The 23,392-nt window shown below is 37.7% G+C and overlaps 1 protein-coding gene across 1 annotated transcript; it reads left to right on the forward strand.

Moving 5' to 3' along the window:
- On the forward strand, window positions 1-23,094 carry COCH (cochlin). Its single transcript, XM_027709451.1, has 11 exons — window positions 1-89; window positions 170-214; window positions 5,981-6,137; window positions 12,270-12,403; window positions 13,586-13,651; window positions 14,513-14,557; window positions 14,645-14,792; window positions 16,573-16,676; window positions 18,064-18,290; window positions 20,126-20,642; window positions 21,314-23,094. Exons 1-11 carry the CDS (start codon window positions 68-70, stop codon window positions 21,487-21,489), a joined length of 1,641 nt encoding a protein of 546 aa, XP_027565252.1. The 5' UTR covers window positions 1-67; the 3' UTR covers window positions 21,490-23,094.
- Window positions 23,095-23,392: the final 298 nt, after the last annotated feature.

The raw sequence follows: 23,392 nt of genomic DNA on the forward strand, positions 1-23,392 counted from the left end.
GCTGCTCTCCGCTGCTCTCCTCGCCGTAGCTCTGCGGTGTCCCGCGGTGCGGGCGCGCCCCGCCGCCATGTGGCTCCCCCTGCTCCTCGGTGGGTATGGTGGGAAGCGGCTGGGGGCCGGCGGGGCGGGCGCGGAGCAGCGCCTCGACCCCTTCCCTGTCTGTTCGCAGGCGCCTTTCTGCTCTCCAGTCCTGTGCGCGGGAGCGACAGCTCAGGTGAGTCGGCTGCTCTCCTCTCTCCGCATCTCGTGGATGTTGTTTCCCCCTCGGACCGTCTCTGCTCGGCCGGGCCCGCCCCGGCGGGAGGTGGCGGCGCCCAGGGGGGCGCTTGGCCGCGGGTAGCGGCCCGGCCCTTCCCGGCACTCCTGGTTGCTGCCGCCTCTCGCCGCGGGGTGCGGGTGCTGCCGCGGAGGGGCCGCGGATGCGGCCGCCGGGCAGGTTTGCGCGGAGCCGGCCGGGGGGAAGCTGCAGAGGGGCACGGAGGATGTCTGGGAACGCTTCCAGGCGAGGGTGAAAACACCTTCCTGGCACAGGCTGAAGCAGCGCCTTGATGACAAAGGTCCCCATCGAGGAGAGTGCCGGTAGCAAGAGTGAGTGGGAGTGTGTTTTGTGTGTTATAAAGGCAGTAGTACAGTGCTTTGTAATTTGAGGATTTCTGGCATATTTTAGACCATGGAATTAATTAAAACCACTTTAAACCTGCCCTGCAATTATTTTGACCCGAAAAGCAAAAGAACATACTTAGGATGCCTAGGAGGGTACTGCAGGGGCTGCCTGTTGTACCATGCTCTGTTGGACTGCCTCCCTGCTGCTGGAGAGCAGGCTCTCTGGAGCCAGAATCAATCCATGGGAACCAGGAGCCATAGGAAGCAGTTGAAGAAATTGTGTGGCAGAAGGACACAAGCAGTTTGTCTGCCCCTTCCCGTGGAGTCTTTCACCAAGGGAGGACAGGAGCCACCAGAAGAATGTGCTTCCAGATGCAGGTCTGGCAGGCAGGTGAGTGACTTCAAGCTTTTCTGAATGGTTATTCATGATTTCTCAGCTCTTAGGAAGCAGGATTTGCTGCTCATTTTGTGTTCAGTCAAAGATTCGGAAAATTCTTTTGTGCTAAACTGATAAAAGCTGCATGAGACAGGAGTGCTATGGCTAAAAAAGGGAAAAAATGCACAGCAATAGGAAACCTACTCCAACCCCAGTTCCTTTTCCTTTTTTGTTTTACAGGTTCGTTATAGATGAAGTGCTGACAGTCTGACAGGAGACAAATGAAAAGTTTTCTGTGATGCTTCCTCCAGGGTTGGAGAAGCCACTGTAACCTGAAGGTATCTGGAACCAGCTAAAATAGCATTAAGGGTATATTTTCAAAATGGAATATTGATACAAGACTATGCTATAAAATGTGAGCAATTTCTGTAACATATTATCTTTTACCATTATTCTGAGCCTAAATTCAGCAGCATTTGGTTATTGAACTAGAAGCTTGCAGGAACTTTTATGAAAGTGCTTAAATTCTGTTGTTCAATAAGAACATTATTTTCCTCAAAAATCTACTGTATTTAGGCTCATAATGTTTGGGAAGATCTTTGAGAATCTTAAAACTTCCTTTATACTCCCACTGGAGTGTGTACAAATACTGCCAAGTTCAACAGTTCTGGTCACCATACATGAGACTCTGCAGGTGGGTGAACATTGGCATGTGATGGTAAGCAACCTTACATTGATCAGAAAAGGGCAAGTCTCAGACTGAAATGAATGATATAGCCCTGACCAGATTTCTTTAAGTTCCATTGCCCTTGTCCACATCAAGATAGGTAACTGAGATTGCATAAATTAGTATGTAATCTGTGAACATGTTTTGTGAAATATAAACAAGTATAGGTTTACTAGTATGTCTATTTTTTTCCAAGTATGAATAAGGTATGTGGGAGTATTTCTTGCGTAAGATAGAAAAAGCAGGTATGTTTGAACCCTCAAGATAAAAAGGGACCTAAAATCTTCCTGTATTAATACCAAATATTAAAAGGAATAGGAAGCGTTATAGGGATGTACTTCTCTATTTTACAGCTCATAAAGCGACCTTACTTGTAGGAACCCCTGTTTTATATTTTGTAAGAATGTACATAGAATTTTCTTCCTTTGTATAAACAAACTCTATTTTCCCAAAGCAATACACAGAAACGTCAAGATTAGAGAAGCTCAGATTTTGGCTGTGGATTTTATTTTTCTGGAATAATTTAATGTAGTGACTTGTGTCAAAAATTAAGTGAGAACTTTCATAGATTGACATAGGCAGCAGCTATTCACAGCAAAATGTGAAGAGGCATCAAAAAGATAGAAACTGATGGAATGATTGAAAACTGGTTGTTTTAGGAGAGAAGTGAGTCTTTGCTTTTTTTTTTTTTTTCCCTTTTTTAGGTCAACAATGATGGAAGACATTCATCCCTACCTTTAAATATGGCTTAAATCAGGAAGAATTAGTTTCTTTTCTCTGTACTTTGTTTTTATAGGATACCCTGATGTAGTGTGTTTCTGTGAAGCTTGAAGGGTGTGTGTCTTGACAGGATTGGATGATGGTCAATTTATTATGGTTCTGAAGGCCTAATTTTCTGTCACAGAGCATAGGTCTCTAGTCCTCAACAGAGTCCAGAATGGGTAGGAGTCTAGGACTGAATCCTTTAAGGGACATCAGTTACACAAATTGCAAGCTTATATTTCCTTCTTCCAGAAATACTTGGATTTAGAGTATTGAATCACATAAGCATCCAGAGAAATGCATCCACTGCTACTGCTCGTACATTCATAAATTCCAGTGATTAAAACATATGGGTTTTATCTCAGTTACCTTATATATATACATATATATATATAAATAATCTCTTTGGCAGTTTCTGCCATGTTGAAGTTTATTGGATAGACTAAAAAAACAACCACCTTCTTCAATTCTAATAGTAATATCACATATGAAATTTGTGAGAATGATTAGTATGTAAGCTGGCAAAGAACTATTTTAAATTTTTTAGTATTCAGATCTCATTAATACATTTTCCTGTTTGCAATGGAATGCTTGTGGTTTTATTGGTTGAGTGATTGATGGTGCATTAACAAAAAGGAAAGAAATTCACTGCAGAGCTGATATAGTAAGTCTTAATTGTGGTAGTCAAAAGAAATGGCTTTCATTTTGATACTGCACCTAACATTTCTAATATTAGTCTCAGTTACAGAGTTACAGCTTATAGAAAACTGTACCTACCTACACAGAAAATCAAAATTGTTGCCTTTGGATTAACAATGTCATGTGCTTCAAAGTGTGTGGTTTTACCTCTGTGCTGATCCAACAGATGTATAGACTGCTAAAGCCCCAAGCTACAGTGTGTCAGCTCTTCAATTTGCACAGCAGCCTGCTTCGCATGCATAGACAAGGATCATGATACCCTTTAGGCTGCCAGTGCATTAAAATCCCATAGCTGGGCTACAATGGATTTCTGTGTTTTCATTGCTAGGTAAAACACAGAAAGATTATTTTTTTCCCTTCATCTCCTGTGCTATGCAAAATATTAGTCTTCCACATGACAGTAATTAGTAAGTACTTGGTGATGAGGGAAATACAGATCTCCAAGTGATAAGGCGTTTGTTAACCAGACAAGGCGTTTGTTAACCAGACATGTCTAAGTGCTGTCTTTGTGTGCACAGCCGGTCAAGGAATTCAGTCAAGTACAGTGCATTAGAAACGACAGGAATTAAAACTTCCTGTGGAGTCTTGCACTTTTAGAGGCTGGAAAAATGTTGCAGGGTGCGTGGCACAAGCAAAGCTGTGAAAGCAGAGAGTACCAGCAGTGCTCATTGCAGGAACTCCTCCAAGGATTTCCAGCTTTCCAGCTGCTCTTTAATTCTGATGCTCTTGCTAGTTGTCATTTGGTGGATATCACTTGATCAGTGCCCAGTAATTACCAAAAACACTTGTGGAACTTTAATGGAAGGATCAGGGGACTTAAAACAGCAAAACAAATCTACTTCTTTTAGCGTAACACCAATAATATAGCACTTTTAACAATGAAAATATGGAGCTTCTAGTTATAAACAGTGGTGATTCTGCTTGGTTTTTCTGCCTTTTATTTTTAAGGCAAACGTATAAGATTGAGCACAGAGAGGATGTAGGTAGGTAAGACTAAGTCCTAAAAGAAACTTCTTTATTTCATAGAAAACTTGTGAAGCAGATTAAATCACTTTACAGTGTCTAGCTAGGTAGACAACTCTTATCTTGAGAAGGGAAAAATTAAAGAAGTGCTTACTGCTTTCTTTTTTTCTTATTCTGGACTATCTAGACAGATTTAGCATATATAAGTCCCATCTTTGTGCTAACAAATAGCAGCAAAGATTTTTCAGGAAGATGTGATTAGGTAGTTTAAAATAGTTTCAGTATAGCATTAATGGGAATTATATATATTTAATAGTAGAACTACATGCATGGTTGATGAACGTAGGTATTTGTTTATGCAGCCAGAATAAACATACATACTTCCCTGTACATCTCTGGCTGCAACTGTTCTGCTTTTCAGTTCCAAAGTCAGTGAGATTAGCGGGAGGTGTGATCTTTTCCATCCCCTGATGAAGAACAATGTATGTTCCAAATACTTTCAAATACAAGCAACATATGTTGGTGTCAGTAAACACCCTAGGGTAAGAGTGAAAACAGTGGGCAGGGAAGCAGGCAAGAGACAGATCACTGATCCCTGAAACATGCTCTCCTTGGGATATAATGCTATGGTGTATGCAGTGATAGATTGGCCAGCCTCTGTCAGCTTTCATCATAATATTGTGAAACAGTAATATCCCAAATGCATATAGAAAAGGTTCTTGCACCTTTTAGTACTCCACAAGGGCAGGATGTGTCCTTAGGAAGTTCAGAATAAACAGCCAGTCATGAGTTGGACTTATGATGCTGAATTGGTATTGATCTAAGTCAAACCCCTAATTTGCTGTGCTACCAGACCAACTGAATGTTCTGTCTTGTGTAGTAGAAGGTTGGTAGTAACTATCCAAGATAAAAGACTTCTATGTTTTCAAAGTGAAAAGTATGTTTGTCAAGCAAAATTGTATACTGATATAAATCTGTGTCTGCACACCTACATTGCACATAGGCAAGAACAGTGAAAGCTTAATGATGATAACCTGAGGAGCAACTTCTAAGAAAAAAAAGCAGAGTTCTGTGTAAAAAAAAAAAAAAACAACAAAAAAACCCACAAACAAACAAAACCAAAAAAAATTCATGTGCCTCAGCTGAATAAATAACTTTTGTCTCACTGTATGATTCTGAGAGTCCTTTGACAATGATAAAGATGTAAACTTCATTGTAGTGAATTGATATCAATGTTCTAGATGTTACTGTACTACTGGAGCAAGAAGATGGGTATTCCTTTTTTTTTTTTCCCCCCCTGCACTGGCCTCAGTTGGATTTATTGCAGAAGCTAAGGGAAATGCGGAATACAGCTGTCAACCTGCTTCATGAATACCACTAAAGAGAAGACTCAGAATTTCCCAAGTGATTCATAGATGTCTTATGGCTGGAGTTTACTGTGGGGATGTCAGAGTCATTTAATTTCTCCCATGGAGAGTGCCACCCATGTCAGTGGTCCACCAGCCCTCCAAGGTCTTCTTATCCTTCTGTTTCTGCAGTAAACTTACAAATGTGAATTGGTTTTCCTCATGTAATGTTCCTTGAATGTTATTTTAATGTTGTTTGCTCATGGTTGTTTTTTTTTTACCCTTCCCACCTTTTTCTGCCACTTCTTTCCCATAAATAATAAAGTGTGATCTTCCTTGTCATATCTGCACATTTGTAAGCTCCAAAGATATCTTTACAGGCATTGTACCTAATTTCAAATTCAGACATTGCTTTAAGCTTGGAAACTGTAGAGAGGTTTAAAAAAGAAATCCCAACAAAAAACCCTTAGATTTTCAGGTCAAAAGTTGTTCTTTTCTCTTTAGCTTCCACTGCTATCACGTGCTTTACAAGAGGACTTGACCTTAGAAAGGGGACAGAAGATGTCCTTTGCCCAGCAAACTGTCCTCTGTGGCAATTTTATGTCTTTGGGGATGGAATTTATGCTTCTCTCTCCAGTATCTGTGGAGCTGCCATACACAGGTAAGTCAAACAATTGCTAATAAATGTGAGTTTATATAGTCTATAGTCTTGCCATGCTTTTAAATCTTGATGTTTTGATGCCATCATGATAAAGATCTCTCTAGGCTTTGTGAATCCTGTTAACTCAATAGGAATATCATTAGGAGAAAAGAGAACAAGATAAAAAAGAATGTCTGGACAGTTTGCAAGTTATCTGAATTGTGTTTAAGTGCTCTTGAAAACCACGTTGTTAACTTTCTTTAAAATGGTACAGCAGCAGATTGACTTTCACTATAAAATTATTTATGTGTCACTAGTAGATGTGGAAGAATGCAGTGTAAATAGTAACTAATTAGAGAATAAAAGCAGATTTCTGTATTTCTTAAAAGCTTAAGTTAACTGTTTGAAAGAAACAGAGGAATGGTTTCAGTCTGGGGCTTTTATCCTCAAGAAACAGAAGGAATCTCTTTCAGAATATGTTGATGTGCTGCTGAAGCTGTCAGTATTTTTTATTTAAAAAATCCTACAAGTATGGACTTAAATTTTTACAGAGAAATTAATTACTAGAAGATAAAGGAGGAAAATAACGGGGTTTTAGAGTTATTATTAATTGTTCAATACTTTAAATGCCATAAAAAATATGCTAAGCATTTAAAATAATATTTAGGGTGCTGTCATTACTATCCAGAATCTCATTAAAAGTATCAATTAAAATTCTATAACTTTTAATAAGACTTACAAAATTCAGGCTACTTGTATAGTATTTAAACTCCAAACTAAAATGAACTTCTTTTTAAAAAAATTGATAAAAGGAGGAGTTTTGAGTACAAACTGTCTGGAATTTCTCAAATGCTGTAAAGGAGACTAAGAGCTAAGGTACTATAGGAGGAGCTAGAGAGAGCTTAGAAGGTATTGTGGGGGTCTGTGTATTTGTTTTTTAAAGCTTCAGAGTTTGTCTCAAATATAATTACATGTCTCCATGTGTATTTTATTGCTAGACAGGCTTCCTTTTGATGCCTCTGTAAAAAGAATGAAAACCTCAATTCAGTGTGCTTTAAGCATCTTCATGAGTGTTTAAAAAATTAAGCTCTGGTACTTCACTTTTCCTTGTTTAGGTATATAGAAAAAGTTTGTGAAAGAATGTCTGGATCAAATGCGGGTTATGCTTTTTGTTTGTTTTTGTTTGGGGGGTTTTGTTTGTCTGTTTTTTAAATGAGGAAATTGAGATTTCTTTCCATTGTCAGTTTTTCTAAGGCTGTGTTTGTATTTAGTGATGTAGCCATTTATTTTAACATTCCATTTCATTACTGATTGCCAAAGAAGTCTTTACTTAAAGAGAAAAAAGCTCTTGCTGTCAAGACTTTTTCTACAGAGATGAAAGACTTGAACAGTTTGAAAAGACAAGAAGTTTCTAACCAGTTCATCTAGGCAGCATTCTTGAACCTCCCATGCCAGTGGTGTCTGTGACTGTTAGAGAAATCCCACCACGAAAGCTGCTGGGACTTGGTTCCATCACAGCTGGGGAATACTTCACAAAAGGAAAAATCCATATTTTTCCATAGTAAGAATCAATATAAATTGTACTACTTGTGAGATATGTAGCCCTGTTTGTAAATCCTGAATCTAACAATCTGTCTCCGTAGACATTGTGAGAATAATGAGGGCTCTAATAGCAACAAAGAGACTAAAATATACTCACATTTCTAATCTGTGTCTTCCAGAATTAATGTAAATTAACATTGTTCAAGCCTTCTGAATGATAGACTGCAGTAAAGTGTTTTGAAAAAGCAGCAGGACTGCTGTTTTTGAAGACAGCCCCAAACTTAAAGGCAACTAGTCCTGTTGGCCTTTCATACTCAGAATAGAATTTGCTATGAGAACATTTTTTGTCTTTGCTGCAGCTGTGAGCAGCCATAGATACTGGCCCTGTTAAAAAAGGATTGATGAATGGAGGACAGGCAATAGCTGTTTAGTTCTCAGCTAATTACAGTGCAGGCTGCAAAATCCAAAAACCTTCTTGCTCTGTCTTGCAATGCCTAAACTCCATATTGGTGTGAAAGTAACTTCAAGAAGATATTCCTAACAGGTAATCACCTTAGTCTGCTGTTATTGTGATGTAAGAAGATATGTGCTTTGAGAATTTTGTAAATTTCTTCCAAATAACCGAAATAACCACACCTAAATTAAAACTAGGTATACCCTCCATTTCATTGCATGGTGGGTGCAACATAGCTCTGTACCTTTCAGCACCATCGAGTACTAGCCCTGTGCCACCTACAGTGCCTGCTGTTATCTAAGGGAAAGCAGTCAGACAACTACCCACCATTTCAAGAAGCATCAGTCTTGGGAGCAGGGCTTTTGTTTGTTTGTTTGTTTGCTTTAACTGAAAATGATTGTATGAGCATGAGTCTGTTCCATATACACTTCAGTTTGCATGCTGGGTCCATACTGAGGATGGATCCCTTAATTTTACATAAGTCAAGTAATGCTTATTCCTATGAGTATTTCCATTACTGTGAGGCAGTTATTAACACAAGAAAATACTATACAATGCATGAAAAGAATTTAGCAGAATTCAGCTACAAATAATTCTGTGTACTACAGATGAATAAGCTTTCTGCCTGTTTTAGTTTGTTATATTTGGCTTTTTTTCTCATCTTATATGTAATTACTCTCAGGAAACAGAATATTTATTTAATATTGTTCTTTTTCTGGGCAGAAGAATAAAACATTTTGTCAAGGGAAGAATGGAGAACCTCCTACCAGGCTGATGCTATGTAGGCATGAAGAGCTGAGTTAAATCTACCACTGAGTGATTAATTGGATTAATAATCAGAAGGTCAAATAAAGGACTAGGTTCTCAGCTTGCGTAGTTCTGTTCTAGTGCCAGTTCCTCTAAATGGAAACCTAGCCCAATGTTGTAGTATTTAGATGTTAAATAGACATGTAAGTTTTTTTCATAACCTTCCTTACTAGTCACAGGGTGAAACCATTTCTAATTAAGCATTGAGGTCCCAGAACTCAAGTCTAACAAAAGCATATCATGATATTACCAAGCTGGTCACAAAGTGCCCTTAAACATGAACGGCACCTGAGCTGCCCTAGTGTTTGCTAGAAGAATATTGACAAAAATGTTGTCTGCCCAGAGGGATTTCTGAGCAGCTGTAGATTCCCTGGGAAACTTTGGTATAGTGCCTGCTTCTGCTGCTTAACTTCTTTTTGCCAAAAGCAATAGGGGTGCAGAGAAGACAGAAGGAAAAGAATCTAGGGGGCTGGAGGAAACGCTGAGCAATTGTGTATTGGTGATTGATGGCAATCAGGCAGCAGCAGGAGACTGCAGTTTGGAGAAGAGAAGGATGCTTCTTGGAGTGATTAGGAAAGGCAGATTATGTGGAAGGAATTGGCAGATGATAATAGTAGGAAGGAAAAATGGGAATTCAGCTACTTGAGTTGTCTTGTCTAAAGTCCCTGAGGATAAATGGACTGCAGACACATTTGTAAGGTTCATCTCCCATGGCTGTCTCTTTGTGGTCTAGGCATCAGTTTTGATGTGCAGACTACTTGAAGAATGCATTCAAAATTCAGCAAAGCCCCGTATCTCTTTCTCTGAGAGTGCAAATGAACAGTTCTTGCACTTTATTTTGAGGAAGTGCATGAGGCTCATAAAAAGCTTCAATTTCAGCTGGTGATTTACCTCAATTCAGTTCAGATTTTTAAGTATGTTTTGGCTGAAATTCCTGTATTTCATTAGACCTTTCCATACGTTCTGCTGCCCTTGGCCAGTATACTTTTTCATGAGCTATTGTGCAGTGAGGTACTGGATTGCTGCTTTGCGTATCTGTTTTTCTGTTTAATTTGTGTCCATTTTTGAGTGAAAAATACTGCTTAGGTATAAATTGTGATTCGTTATTAACAATAAAGGTAGCCAAGAGAATGGACTGCAGCTTTTATATAAAAAGTTGCTGTCAAGCAGCACTGGTAGTAACATGAAACATAGTGAGTAAGGAAGTGAAAGCTGTTCCTGGACAATCTGCAGATTCCTGTTTAATAAAAACAGCCATGACATGCAAATCAATCACAAAGCAGCAAAGCACAGCAGCAAAACTCCAAGCAGATTATAATGACATAAGTCATTCTGAGGAAAGGCATGGGCACTTCTTCACTCTTTAAAAACCACTGCAGATCTACACAGGGTTGATATCACTTTTTAAGTCAATAATAAATGATTGCAGAAGGGAATTTGCTGATCTGATTCAGAATGCAAAGGTAGGCTGACAATATATGATCTATTTCGCATCAGCATATAAGTATGCATTTTGAGTAGACTTGCTTGAAGAAGCAGTCCAGGTAAAACTGATGAGATTGTAAAGGGTGGATTAAACTGTTAACTCACCTACAGAACAAAATGGCAAGAAAGGAGGAATAAATTCCATAAAGCTACAGTTCATGTTATATTTACTTTTAATATCAGCCTCCACTTGAATTAAAAATAGCAGAGCTGTTGTATGGAAATATTGTATCTTCAGAAGATAGTATAGAAATTTGACTTGTGTTTAAATACAAAATCAAATGTTTTCAACAAATAGATAAGGAGCAAATAAATCTACTCCAGTTTCAGTGTAAAGCTTCCAAATTCAATGGAGACTAGGTAGATAATTATTTTTCCCTGGAATTACTAATTATATTTACTTAATTGGTGGAATTAAAATGTAAAGACCAATAGACGAAATGGAACAATATAGACAACATTGCATAAAATGCAATAAAATAAGGTGAAAACATTGTTTCCAGAATAATTCTTAGGTTGAGCTTTCAGACTGAACATTTTCTTGAGTTCAATTCAGCCAGTGCTCAAAGTTGTGAGTCCACAACAAAAGAAGTGGGAAGAGATACTAAATTCTTCTTAGGAGCTAACTTGGGCATAGATCAGGTTTGCTGATGTAAGCCTAAAGTAGCTTCACTAAAATTGCGAGTACAAACTTAAACTAGAAATTGTTCCAATTAAACACATATTCTCTATTTTTGACACCTTTCTTTATCCATTAAGACTGAGACACTAGTGAAGGTTTGAATGCCAAGAAGAATCAGGCACTGGAGAAGAAAATTATGTTTTAATTAGACTGAAATATTCTAAATACATTTATATGTTATTTTCCTTAAAGATGATTTTGACTTACTGAATTTTCCTGTCATTTAAAACTAGCCAGTTAAAGGCTCTGGTCTGATTTTTCGCTCACTTTTTTTTTAAAGAACTATAAAGTGCTGTTTGTATATGCCAACTTTATAATCTGATTTTAAACTCGTTCAGGGTAACTTTACTAAAGCTCCTTTGTCTCCATATTCTACACAGTATTCCTAGATGAGAAAATATCTGTATAGTTTGAAACTGTTTAATTCTTGTAGCTTGGAAGATTATGATAATAGATATAACCACAGCTGCATTTAGAAATACAAGTCACATCCATGAAGGAGGAATGTCTTTTAACAGCAATCCACATAGAGCTTTGATGTGGAAGTTGCCTTTGCCACAGATACCCAAAGCTCATATTACCAGAAACATACACAAAGTTTTCTAAACGGTAGTCTTGATTATTCTTCTTCTACAGTGTTTTAAATCAGATTAGGCCAGGACCTCTTTTCAAGCAGAAAGCCAAACAGAATTGAAAAGTAAATACAAAGGAGTACATTGCTGTGCTAAATAGTCTTGAAATTACTGCTTGTCTCCCACAGCACTGTACCTGCCCAAGTACTGCAAAGCATCAAGCTTTTATGTCCTCTTAGAGAAGCTCAGCCTTGACCTTTGGCCTCTAAAAATAATAAATATTCTTTCAGTACCACATAAAAAGAGATCTGTTCAGAATTTCACTTAGGAATTGATATGAAACATCACTCTTCTGCATTAGTCTAAGCACTGCCAGAATTTTGGGCTTTCCTGACCTTTTTTTTTTAATAAGTCTGTGTGATGCTGTGTAGAATAGCTTTTTTAAAGGTCTTTTCAGCAAGTTGCGGCTTGTTTTAGCCTAAACTTAACTGCCTGCATATATGGCATCTTTTTCAGGAGGCTGGTGTAAAATATACTAATGACAGTACAACTGTATTGCATTTTCTTGTGATTAAAATGTCTGATTCACAAAAACTCTTTTTGTATCTCAGGGGTGTGATCACCAATGCAGGAGGAGCTGTAAGGGTAAAGACTCTCCCAGGACAGGAAAACTACCCTGCTGTAAATGCCAATGGGATCCAGTCTCAGGTGCTCTCTAGATGGGCTTCGTCTTTCTCAGTGACCCGTAGGTGGATCGCACTTATTATTCTGCAAACTGTATTTGAAATGTTGATAGAACTGTAGGAACCTTCTTCAGTGCTCCATGCATAAATAAATGTGATTGCTATCTGATGTGTAGTAATAGTATTTTTCACTTCTAATTCATTATTTTACCTTTATTTTTCCGGTTTCCTAAAGAAAAAACATTCCAGCTAGACTAGCTAGTCTGTAGCAGAAGTTGATACATAAAAATGGATCTGTTATTTAGAATATAATGACTTGATAGCAGGCAGTTGACAGTTCCATGACAGTTTAAGCTGGTCAAAGTCCGTGCTTTGATCCTGACTTTGCAGTCCAGTCCTCCTACCACTTCAAGCCATATAGTGTTATCCCTTCTCTCACCCTGCCTGCATTTGTGCAGGCAGTAGCACTTGTCAGGCCCTTCAAAGACCTTGTACAGCATTCCCTGCAAAAAGAACACTGACCCTCCAAAAAATATCAATTATGTTGACTTACATGTGATGTGCGGTCATTAAGCTAAAGTGTGACATAGTGGCTTTTTTTCCAGAACTTTTTGTCACATTGTTGAGATAGTGTCCCCAGCTGCAAACCTGTTGTCATGCCTTGCCACTCAGGTGAGGCTAAATCACCCTCATAAAATCATATGCAGAAGCATATTGGTTGTATATGTTGTGGTTTCAAAAATATTAAAGCATATGTGTTTTCTGGTGTATTCTTTCAAAGTTTGTGAAACAGATCTCTCTAATGTGTTCTTATTGTTTACACAGCTAAGATTTAGCCTACTATCTCTAAGATACTAGTAATCCTTATTTGGTGCCCACAGCAAGTTAATAGCTAGGAACTTGGAATCAGAGGTGCTTTTGGGGAGGGTGAAAGTTTTCAGTTCTCCAGATCAAGTCCTGGCTTTATCTGCTAGAAATAAAGAAATAATGCCTTCTACAGCTCAAAATCTCTCATCAGGTAAGTATGCTGTAATCATGCATCAGCTGCTGTTGCTTCAAATGCAGAAATTAATTACCTGTAAAACAAAGAGTGCAATACTGGATTACACCAAAGGTTTGTCTAGACTCATATTCTGCTCCCAGAGTAGCTAATGGCAGATGATGAAGAAAGATTATTGGAAATAGAGTGTTCTTCAAACATCATCTAAATACACTAAAATACTGTAAATGTATTCTTATTTTAGCAGCTACCAAGGACACAGCACTTGAAGCAGTTGGACGATCGGTATCAACAGCACGTCCTTCTACAGGTAAGAGATCTCCACAATAAGGGAAGCATCTTGTGATATGATGTGCTGCAGTGTGTGAATCCCTGGCTAAAATTACATTTCATATGATTCATTTATTTTTAAAGAAGAAAACATACAATATCTGGTTTTGCAGCGTATCTTTCATCAGAAAAAAAGAATCATGTACTCTTGGAGATTGATTCTGATTTCACTATTGTTCATGTAAATTAAAAACAAAACTTGAATGAATTTGAAAAAGTAATACAGATCAAACAAAGAAAGGTAAGAGTTCATGAGCTAATGGGATATTCGTTCTTTTTAAGTAACAGAGAAGAAAAAGGTACAGCATTTGTTCTTACAGAACTACTCAACAGCTGAGAGCTGTGAGGACTTGTGTAGCAAAAATTTAGTTGTTATGTGAATTTCACCACAGAAAATGCTGCATTAAAAGGCTAGATCAGTTTTTATGAAGGTCAGTGCTACATAAATACTGGACTTGGATGTTGTTTGTGAATAGACCATTTGTTTTACAGTTTAAGTCATGGTTTGCTTCCAAACCATTAAAACTGTGCATTGTACAGCAAAATTGCTAACTGAGAAATAGTAGCACTTAGGAAGGTGAGATACAGAAATCCACCCATCTTTATATGATTCAGCAATCAGTCAGGCAGGTGTAGAAAGGAAGGTTAAACTGTTTCATTTGAAAAAGAATATTTTCCAAGGAACAAAGCAGTAGTAGTGCAATTTTAATAATTAAACTGATTGACAGTCCTACTGCAGATAGATTGCACTGTAATTTTTGGAGTCTGAGCTTTTTCTGGTTTACTTCAGTCCATTCATCTTCTTGTTCTTAAATGACCCATGCTCTTTTCTTCACTGAAGGTAAAAGACCTAAGAAGACTCTTGATAAAAAAGCTGGAAACAAAGGTAAGAATACACAGATCTACCTTTTGCAAAGAAAAATCCTAATATTTACTTGGTGTTAATAAGTCCAATTATTTTGGATGTTCACAGACTGTAGAGCTGATATTGCATTTCTCATCGATGGAAGTTACAACATTGGCCAACGTAGGTTTAATTTGCAGAAGAACTTTGTTGGAAAAGTAGCTGTAATGTTGGGAATTGGAATAGAAGGGCCTCATGTTGGAGTCGTACAGGCCAGGTAAGGACAGATCTACACAAAATACAACTGAGTCATTGGTAAGAGAAATCAATTAATATATCACTTCCTATTTTGCAGAACAATATCACTCCATAATGGTTGATGAATAACAAGAGAAAGCAAACTCTTTTGAGCTGTAGCACTGTTTGCTCTGTGCTACAGTGAGATGTCCGTGTGAGGGGACATGACAAATTTGAACATTTTCTGTCTCTATGATATTTGATATTTGGATAGAGAGAAAAGCTGGACTTCTCACAGCCCCTTGGCTGCTGACAGCTTTGTAGCTCATCTCAGTAGAACAGCAGGAAACACCCTGCAAAGGAGAGAGATGGCTCTTTTTAAAACTGAAGGGAGAGAGAATTGTCACAAATGGCTATGTACCTGTACAACACAAAAAACTGATCTTGCCAACCTATAGGTTACTACAGCTAATATTTTCAAATTTTAACTGGTCACTTGCTTATTTAAAGACAGTCCATCGAATCTTTTAGGTTGGAAAAGACCCTTAAGATCATCTAGTATAACTGTACTATGTATGTTCACAGAGTGTAGTCTAAAAGCCATTGGAACATCCAGCGTGTTAGCAGAAGGTTTTTTTGAGCCACAGCTTATTTTGCTAATGACCAGCAATTGCAGTTTTCCAAGGTTTAACCACTTTGGCTATGGCATCTGGAATAAAGGAAGCACAAAGAACCCTCTGATTATCAAAATTAACTCACTTATTCCAAGAAGATGAAGCATCTGCTAGATTAGCACAGGATTTCTCTATCACATCTTTCTTTCATCATTAAAGTCTGTTCCTCTCCCTGCCTTTAGGCAACTGTAGAGTAGATAGATACCTGAGTCTGATTTAGTTACCTAGGCTTGCTATTCCAGTCATTAGAAAGAAAGGCCACATTTTTGGCACAAACCATCTGAACTGCTTTGCATGCCTATTTTAGGATGTGATGAATTGCATCCTGAAAAATCCAGTTTCTGTCCATCAAAAGCTAGGGGAAATGAATTCCACTCTTGCTGTCCTGGGTTTATATACTATAAGGTGAGGACCATTTAATGGAGCAAGTAAACAGTTTAGCACCTTGAGCATTCAACTCTTCATTAGAAATTAATCTTACAAACAATAATCTTTATAGCTCAAAATGTACCATTTTAACAGTTATTCTGCTTGGCACAAGGGTTCATTCTAGTGATTGTGATGCAGAATTGAGCCATTTACTCATAGCAGCAGCTCTTTGGCTTGCAGGTGTTTATCTGTCTGCCCTTCACTTGGCAAAAATAACTTCATTTCTTTTTGTTTTCTACTGTAAATCAAAAGTGAAATCTGGAAACAGTGTAGTTAAAATCTTTCATTTCTTACATGGAAGCATACCTTAAAACTTCTCAAATTAAATAACTCAAACTACATTGTGCAGATTTTTTTTAAAGAAGTTATTTCTCGTACAAATAGTAGAAAGCCTGCTGATTTTTAATTACACAAATGCGTTTACTTTAACGTCTAGCAGGTTCATTTTTTTTCTTTATATATTTTCAACCAAGTGTTTTCAGCTGTTTGATAAGCATAAGAATCAGACTGTTCTTAATTTACCCATTTAGGTAGATAATTCCTCTTGCTAATGATTGTGAGATTTACTAAGCAAGGAGTATACTTCTATTTTAAAATACAGAGAAGAATATATATTACCAAGAGTAAAATTATTCAAAGTGTGGTTTAGCTTGCTAATGCCATAGCAATATGAAAAGTGAACTGCAAACCTTATTACTCTATTTTATTTTTACACAGTGAATATCCAAAAATTGAATTCTATCTGAAAAACTTCACTGCTGCAAAAGAAGTTTTATTTGCCATAAAGGAACTAGGGTTCAGAGGAGGCAATTCCAACACAGGTGAGTTCATACTTCCACTGAAATAGAAATTATTGCTTTACATATTTTTATTTATGTCCATTTGTGTGTGTATATTGAAGTTTGTATAATTCAGATAGGTAAGAAAGTGTTTTAGATGCCACACTTATCTTAATTAGGTTCAGTGCTTTTCCACTACAATGTGGCCACATCTTACATTTCATTTCCAGAAGTTAGGGCTGCTTATTACACATTTTATTAGAGTAGAAGTGTAAATATTTCTTCCCCTGTTTAAACAGTAATTGACATTTGACTAGTAACAGAGTGACATCTTGAGACAAATTCATAAAAGGCTTAGTGTTTCTTTCTTGTTGGGTGGCTAATTAAAGAGTTAGAATAAACACAGAGTAAGTAGTATGTGATTGTGAAGAGCAGCCAGCAACCAAGCACCACACAGCCACAGGTGGTGGGGGAGAGAACTGGAAAGATAAAAGTGAGAAAATTTGTGGATTGAGATAAAGACGATTTAATAGGGAAAGCAAAAGCCACTCACACAACTGAAGCAAAACAAGGAATCCATTCACCGTGTCCTATGGGCTGGTAGGTGTTCAGCCATCCCTAGAAAAGCAGGGCTTCAGCACACATAACAGTTCTTGTCACCACTCTGAACGTCCCCCCACCTTTATTCTTATTCCTCCAGCTTTATATGCTGAACATGACACCATATGATATGGAATACCCCTGTGGTCAGTTGGGGTCAATTGCCCCTAATGTGTCTCCCTTGTGCACCTTTTCTCTAACAGGGTGGTACAAGAAGCAGAAAAGGCCTTGGTACTGTGCAAGAGCTGCTCAGCAACAACAAAAACATCCCTGTATTATCAACACTGTTTTCCACAGAAATCCAAAACAGTCCCCTACTAGCTACTCTGAAGAAAATTAATTATCCCAGCCAAAACCAGCCAAATGAGGAAACTGAGCTCCAAGTATGTTGTAGTTCAGGAGCTACCTAAATTCAGCTTGTGAAGTGTCTTCCTTCCAATCCATTTGGCAGGCACCAGTATATCTACTTCCTAGTACAAAACTAGACCCATGGGCAAAAAAAGAAAAAGTCAGTGAATTCTTCCTTAGCTTTATGTGTGGTTTTTGTTGGATTTTGTAGTGGTGTTTTTTGGTTGGGTGTTTGTTGGTTTTTTTTGTTTGTTTGTTTGTTTTTGGCTGGGGGTGTTGGTTTGGAGTGGTTGGTTTTTAGCTTAGAGGTTGCTGAAACTTCATTTTTATCAAATTTCCAGGGACACCATTTCAATACTACACTGGGTTAGACCTGTAATCATAGCATAAATCCAACACAATTTCAGACAGGAAACTGGTACCAAAACATACAATCATTGTATGCATTATTTCTTCATATTCTTTTTCTGTTCAAAACAAGGAAAAGCTTTGAAGCACACAGCTCAGAAATTCTTCTCTTTGGAAAATGGAGCACGGAAAGGAATTCCCAAGATCATTGTAGTGTTTCTAGATGGCTGGCCCTCAGATGATCTAGAAGAAGCTGGCATAGTGGCCAGAGAATTTGGAGTCAACGTATTCATTGTATCTGTAGCAAAACCCACAACAGAGGAGCTGGGAATGGTACAAGACACTGGTTTTGTTGACAAAGTAAGAAAAAAATTATTTGTTTTTCAGTTGTGAATATAATTCTGGAGAATTTACTTTACACTAAAATTCTAATTAACTAATATATGTATATATAATAACTTATATAGATATAAAAATATTCTCTCAAACCATCCAATGAAATTATCCCTGCTTGTAAGTGATTTAAAAGTATAACACTAGGAAGGTTAAAAAAACACTGGAGGTTTTTTTTCTGCTAAAGGGTCCACACAAAGGTATCACTGTCCTCCCAGTTCGGAGGCTTGGCCAATTTGTAATTCCTGGACTTTGTATTTGCATGAAGACTCTCAGTGCAGGAAATTCCCCTATCTCAGGTATGATTAAATGTGCCAAAGCAATGAAATGCTGATACAATATATTCCCCCTCCTGAAATGGCAGACAGGGAGGCCTATCTTCCTGTACCTGCTCTATGGATAATTATTTACTTACTTCCACTACAAAGAGGACAGAAAATATGGAAAAACATATCCTAGCAAGTTTATGTACAAGACTTTCATCTTTGATGCAGTTTTGGATCTTGTTCTGTTTGAATTCAAACACTGATCACCTATTCTCACATGAGCTTTCTGATTACTAGGTCTTTACTTACTCTGCAGTGAAAAACCCACTCATTTTCCACAAGGAAGTCTTAGATGTCTCATTTCAGCAGAAATGGCATGAACAGAATGAAGCACTACAGCTCTGCTTCTTCTAGCTATAGGAGACCTAGTTGCTCATCCCAGCGGTACTGCAGGCAGGTCCAACCCTTATGTACTTATAGAAGCATCATAGAATGGTTTGGGTTGGAAAGGACTTTAAAGATCATCCAGTTCTCACCCCCTTGCCAGGGGCAGGGATGCCATCTACTAGACCAGTTAGCTCAGGCTTGGCCTTGAACATTTCCAGGGATGGGGCATCCACAACTACTCTGGGCAAACTGTTCCAGTGCCTCACCACTCTCACAGTAAAGAATGTCTTCTTAATAGTGTACCTAAATTTTTTTTTTTTTAGTTTAAAACCATCCTCCTCCCTTGTACTATCACTGTCTGTCCTTGTAAAGACACAGAAAGACATGACCTTTAAGTGGTTGAGGCCTGCCCTCCCCTTCTGCATTTTGATCTTAGCCAGATTAATTTTTAAATTTACCTCCTTTCTTAATTACCTTATACTTTACATGCATCTTATGGAAGCTAGGGGAAAAGAAATTTTACTTTGAATCACCTGGAGTTATATTTCTACCCACTCTATGTCTGTGTTTGTGACACATTAGAAATTAAAAAAATAAAGGTCTTACCAAGTTCCAAGGGAAAGCACAGAGGTTAATTTTCAGTGGATAAGCAAAAATACAGAACTTTCAATCCTTTGACTATGCAGTATCATGACTCAGTTCACATTCACAAAACATAATTATTATTTTCAGTTCAGAGATTATTCTGATTTGGAAAGGACCCCCAAGGACCATTGAATCCAACTCTTGAGTGAACAGTCCATACAGGGATCAAACCTGTGACCTTGGCATTCTTAGCACCATGCTCTAACCAGCTGAGCTCATCTCAGGGTTGTTATAGTTCTTGTGAATAAAGCTAAATTATTTGAAATGTCCAGAGCTTGTGGGGCAGGATTGACTTTATTCCTGGGTAAAATAAGCTATATTACAGCTTTCAGTGGTTTCAACTGTCCTCAGTTTCTGTCAAGACAAACAAGCAAAAAAGCCACCCCAAGCTCCCACCATGAGGCTCCGCTAACCTGCCTTTGAAAGAAAAATCATAGGTTTCCAATTATTATCCATTCAACTGGTCTGTCAGCATCCACCCATTGACTTATTGTTTTTCAACAGGCTGTCTGTCGAACCAACGGCTTCTTCTCTTACCAAATGCCCACCTGGTTTGGTACTACCAAATATGTAAAACCTCTTGTCCAAAAACTGTGTTCACACGAGCAGATGTTGTGTAGCAAGACATGCTACAATTCCATCAACATCTGTTTCCTGATCGATGGTTCCAGCAGCGTTGGAGAGAGCAACTTCCGCCTCATGCTGGACTTTGTCAGCAATGTCGCAAAGGCTTTTGAGATCTCTGACATCGGTTCCAAGGTCGCAGCTGTGCAGTTCACATATGACCAGCGCACTGAGTTCGGCTTCACAGACCACGTCACTAAAGAAAAGGTCCTCTCAGCTATCCGGAACATTCGCTACATGAGCGGGGGCACTGCTACTGGGGATGCAATTTCTTTCACAGTCAGAAATGTGTTCGGGCCAGTGAAAGATGGACCTAACAAAAATTTCCTCATTGTTTTGACTGATGGTCAGTCTTATGATGATGTTAGAGGACCTGCTGCAGCTGCACAAAAAGCAGGTAAATTACGTGTTTTTAAAAGCAGTGCAAGTTGATCCATCTTGTTTCTGCTCTACTGTAAATGTTAAGATTTTAAATTTTGCAAAGTATAATACCTGCTTTGAATTCAGCAAAATGTAAGCCCCAAGGAACTGTTTTCCATTAGGATGAAAAAAACCAACAGTCAGTATTACGGAGCCAGGTAGGAATAGATTCACTTACGGCAGCTTAGTGAACAACATACACCCAGTTTTATTTCCCTAAACAGTAGAGTAAGAATAAAGAGCCAAGTAGCGAAGCTCCATCGTCATCTAGGAAAGGAATAAGCAGTTTTGGCCAAAAAGCTCATTAGACTGATGATGCTTGAAAGCACTAAGCATACACAAAGGAACCAAACTCATTTTCAGAATCATTTTGCACAATGTTACTTGTGTTTCAAGACTGACATTGTAACTACTGCATTCATGTGTGTCACTACAAAACTACTAAGACACTAGCTTTTACAATACCTCATATTTCCTTCAGGATTTTTCCTGAGACAAGTCTTCTAATTCCTGATATTTAGTGGCAAACTCTAATTAGCTTTGACAGACTGCAGATATTGAAACATACTTTTTCAATCCAGATTAATTCATGAATGTAGAAATGTCTACAGGCAAAATGGCCTTAACTATTTTTTTTTCCTTTTGTAGGAATAACAGTCTTCTCTGTTGGTGTTGCCTGGGCACCTCTGGATGATCTGAAAGACATGGCTTCTGAACCAAGAGAGTCTCATACTTTCTTCACCAGGGAGTTCACAGGATTGGAGCAGATGGTTCCTGATATTATTAGAAGCATCTGTAAAGATTTTTTGGACTCTAAGCAATAAAGAAAAAATCTGCTGTTCAGTATTACTACTTTGAAACTAAAAATCATGAAATTGAAACAGTCCCTCTAATGTACAGATGTTTTGCTCATATATACTATCATAATACAAAGGAAAAAGAAGGGCTACTTTTTGTTTCTGTAATCAGTCAAGGATTCTTGCGAGCTTGTTAGAAGTTGTACCTGATACTAAAGTGCAAAATTTGGCCAACAGCTAATATTTTCAATACGTACATAGTATCCCAAAGTTTAAAGCTATGCATATCGTGCACTTAAGGATAGCAGACATCCAGAGGAAATCATACAGCTCTGACTTTTTTCTGCCTCTTGCTAGATATCTTCTTACCAAAAATAATATAATTTTAAACACAAGGTACCATCTTCTATAAGCCTTCTGTAGCTTATGATTCTGTATCTTTTCAAGGAGTTCTACTGGTAACATGAAGTACTTTCAGTGCTCCAGTTGCAAAACATCCATTATTGCCAGGCAGTTTAAGAAAAGATATAACAGATTGTAGCTAGAACAGTCTATTTTTACTACTTAGGGTTTTGCTATTGTGAATGATACTGCCATCTGGTTGGAAAAATTTACACCAAAGGTCATTTAACTTCTGTGCACAGATTTCTGTCGATCTATTGGTTCTTTTGGCACAGATTTTGAAAGATTTTGAACAGTAGTTCTTTGAGAACCTGGATCCTAAAATATTAGCTGTTACTACTGCTTCTTGCACCACTGAAGTCAACAGTGATATTCCAAATATAACTGACAACTGGATATTTCCTGTCTACTGCCGTGTACTGTCTTGATTTAACAAAGTTTTTATTGGCTAGACAGTTAGAGACAGGAATCTTAGGCCAAGAGATTAAATTAGACCACACAATGGGGACTGAAAGCATTTAAATTCAAATCCAAAGGTATCTCAAACCTTGAAACCTAACTGATTTATATCAGATTACATGGTTAGAAGAGAGTAGGCAGACGCATTAAGTGGGATTTAGTAGTTCACAGAATAACAACTTCATAAGGGTAGCAAAAACATCTTTATAGATGTGTGAGGTTTTCTGAAGATGAAAGAATAGTTTTCTTGATAAAAGGCTTTCATTCAATTACATACCTAGTAATATTGGTATATTTATACACACATATGTGGTTAAAATGATGAGATATTCACAGAGTTATTCCAGATTCGTGGTGTGAATAACATACTTCAAGTATTCTTTAGAAAATAAAGGGGTTTTGCAAGTAAAATATATAGTAGAAAACAAAACAGCACTTTCCTTATCAATCTGGGGTTTCCCTTTTTTCCCAATATAGATTGTAAAATTTCTTAGTAGTTACAGAGTGGCACAGAAGGGATTGTATTCATCAGGCTTTTGCTATGCATTTTTTAAGAACTTATAAGTGACTATATATTACTCTAAACATAAATGGCAAAGATGCCTTGTATTTTTCTAGTAATTGTTATCTTTAATTTTGTTATGTGCTTATAGATTAAGAGTATTCAGCTTTTGCTGTATAAATTCATATGCTGTATCAACTTTGTGCTAAAGTTTCTTTCATTTAGTTTATAAACTTTTTATAGAAATACATACTGCAAGAAAACTGGGACTGCTGCTATCTGTTTTAGTATCCCATAATACAAAAGTCTTTTTATGATGAACCTCATGTAGTATAGCTTGAGTAAGTTGTGTGTGATGCTTCCTGTCTGTATTATCTTAAATCCTAAGTCATGCTTAAATAGAGGGGGAACTATTTATACAAATATTTTGAATGAGTCAATATCCAAGTTTTAGTCATTGTTTATACTAGGTATGTGCTAGTTAAATCTTCTGAATATAAATTGTATGCTAGCTAATAGAATCACATTTTCCCTCCTACTTTGTTTTTACTATTGCAAAGGAGTAGG

Source organism: Neopelma chrysocephalum, unplaced genomic scaffold (assembly GCF_003984885.1).
Source record: "Neopelma chrysocephalum unplaced genomic scaffold, ASM398488v2 Primary Assembly neopelma1_24, whole genome shotgun sequence".
NCBI lineage: Eukaryota > Metazoa > Chordata > Aves > Passeriformes > Pipridae > Neopelma > Neopelma chrysocephalum.

What these genes read in the sequence shown, in the direction of transcription:
- COCH (XM_027709451.1), top strand. Translation starts at nt 68, where the DNA reads ATGTGGCTCCCCCTGCTCCTCG. An exon ending in GCGCGGGAGCGACAGCTCAG is followed by an intron (nt 215 to 5,980) that starts GTGAGTCGGCTG and finishes TTTTCTCTTTAG; the next exon opens with CTTCCACTGCTATCACGTGC. An exon ending in GTTGGAGTCGTACAGGCCAG is followed by an intron (nt 14,793 to 16,572) that starts GTAAGGACAGAT and finishes ATTTTTACACAG; the next exon opens with TGAATATCCAAAAATTGAAT.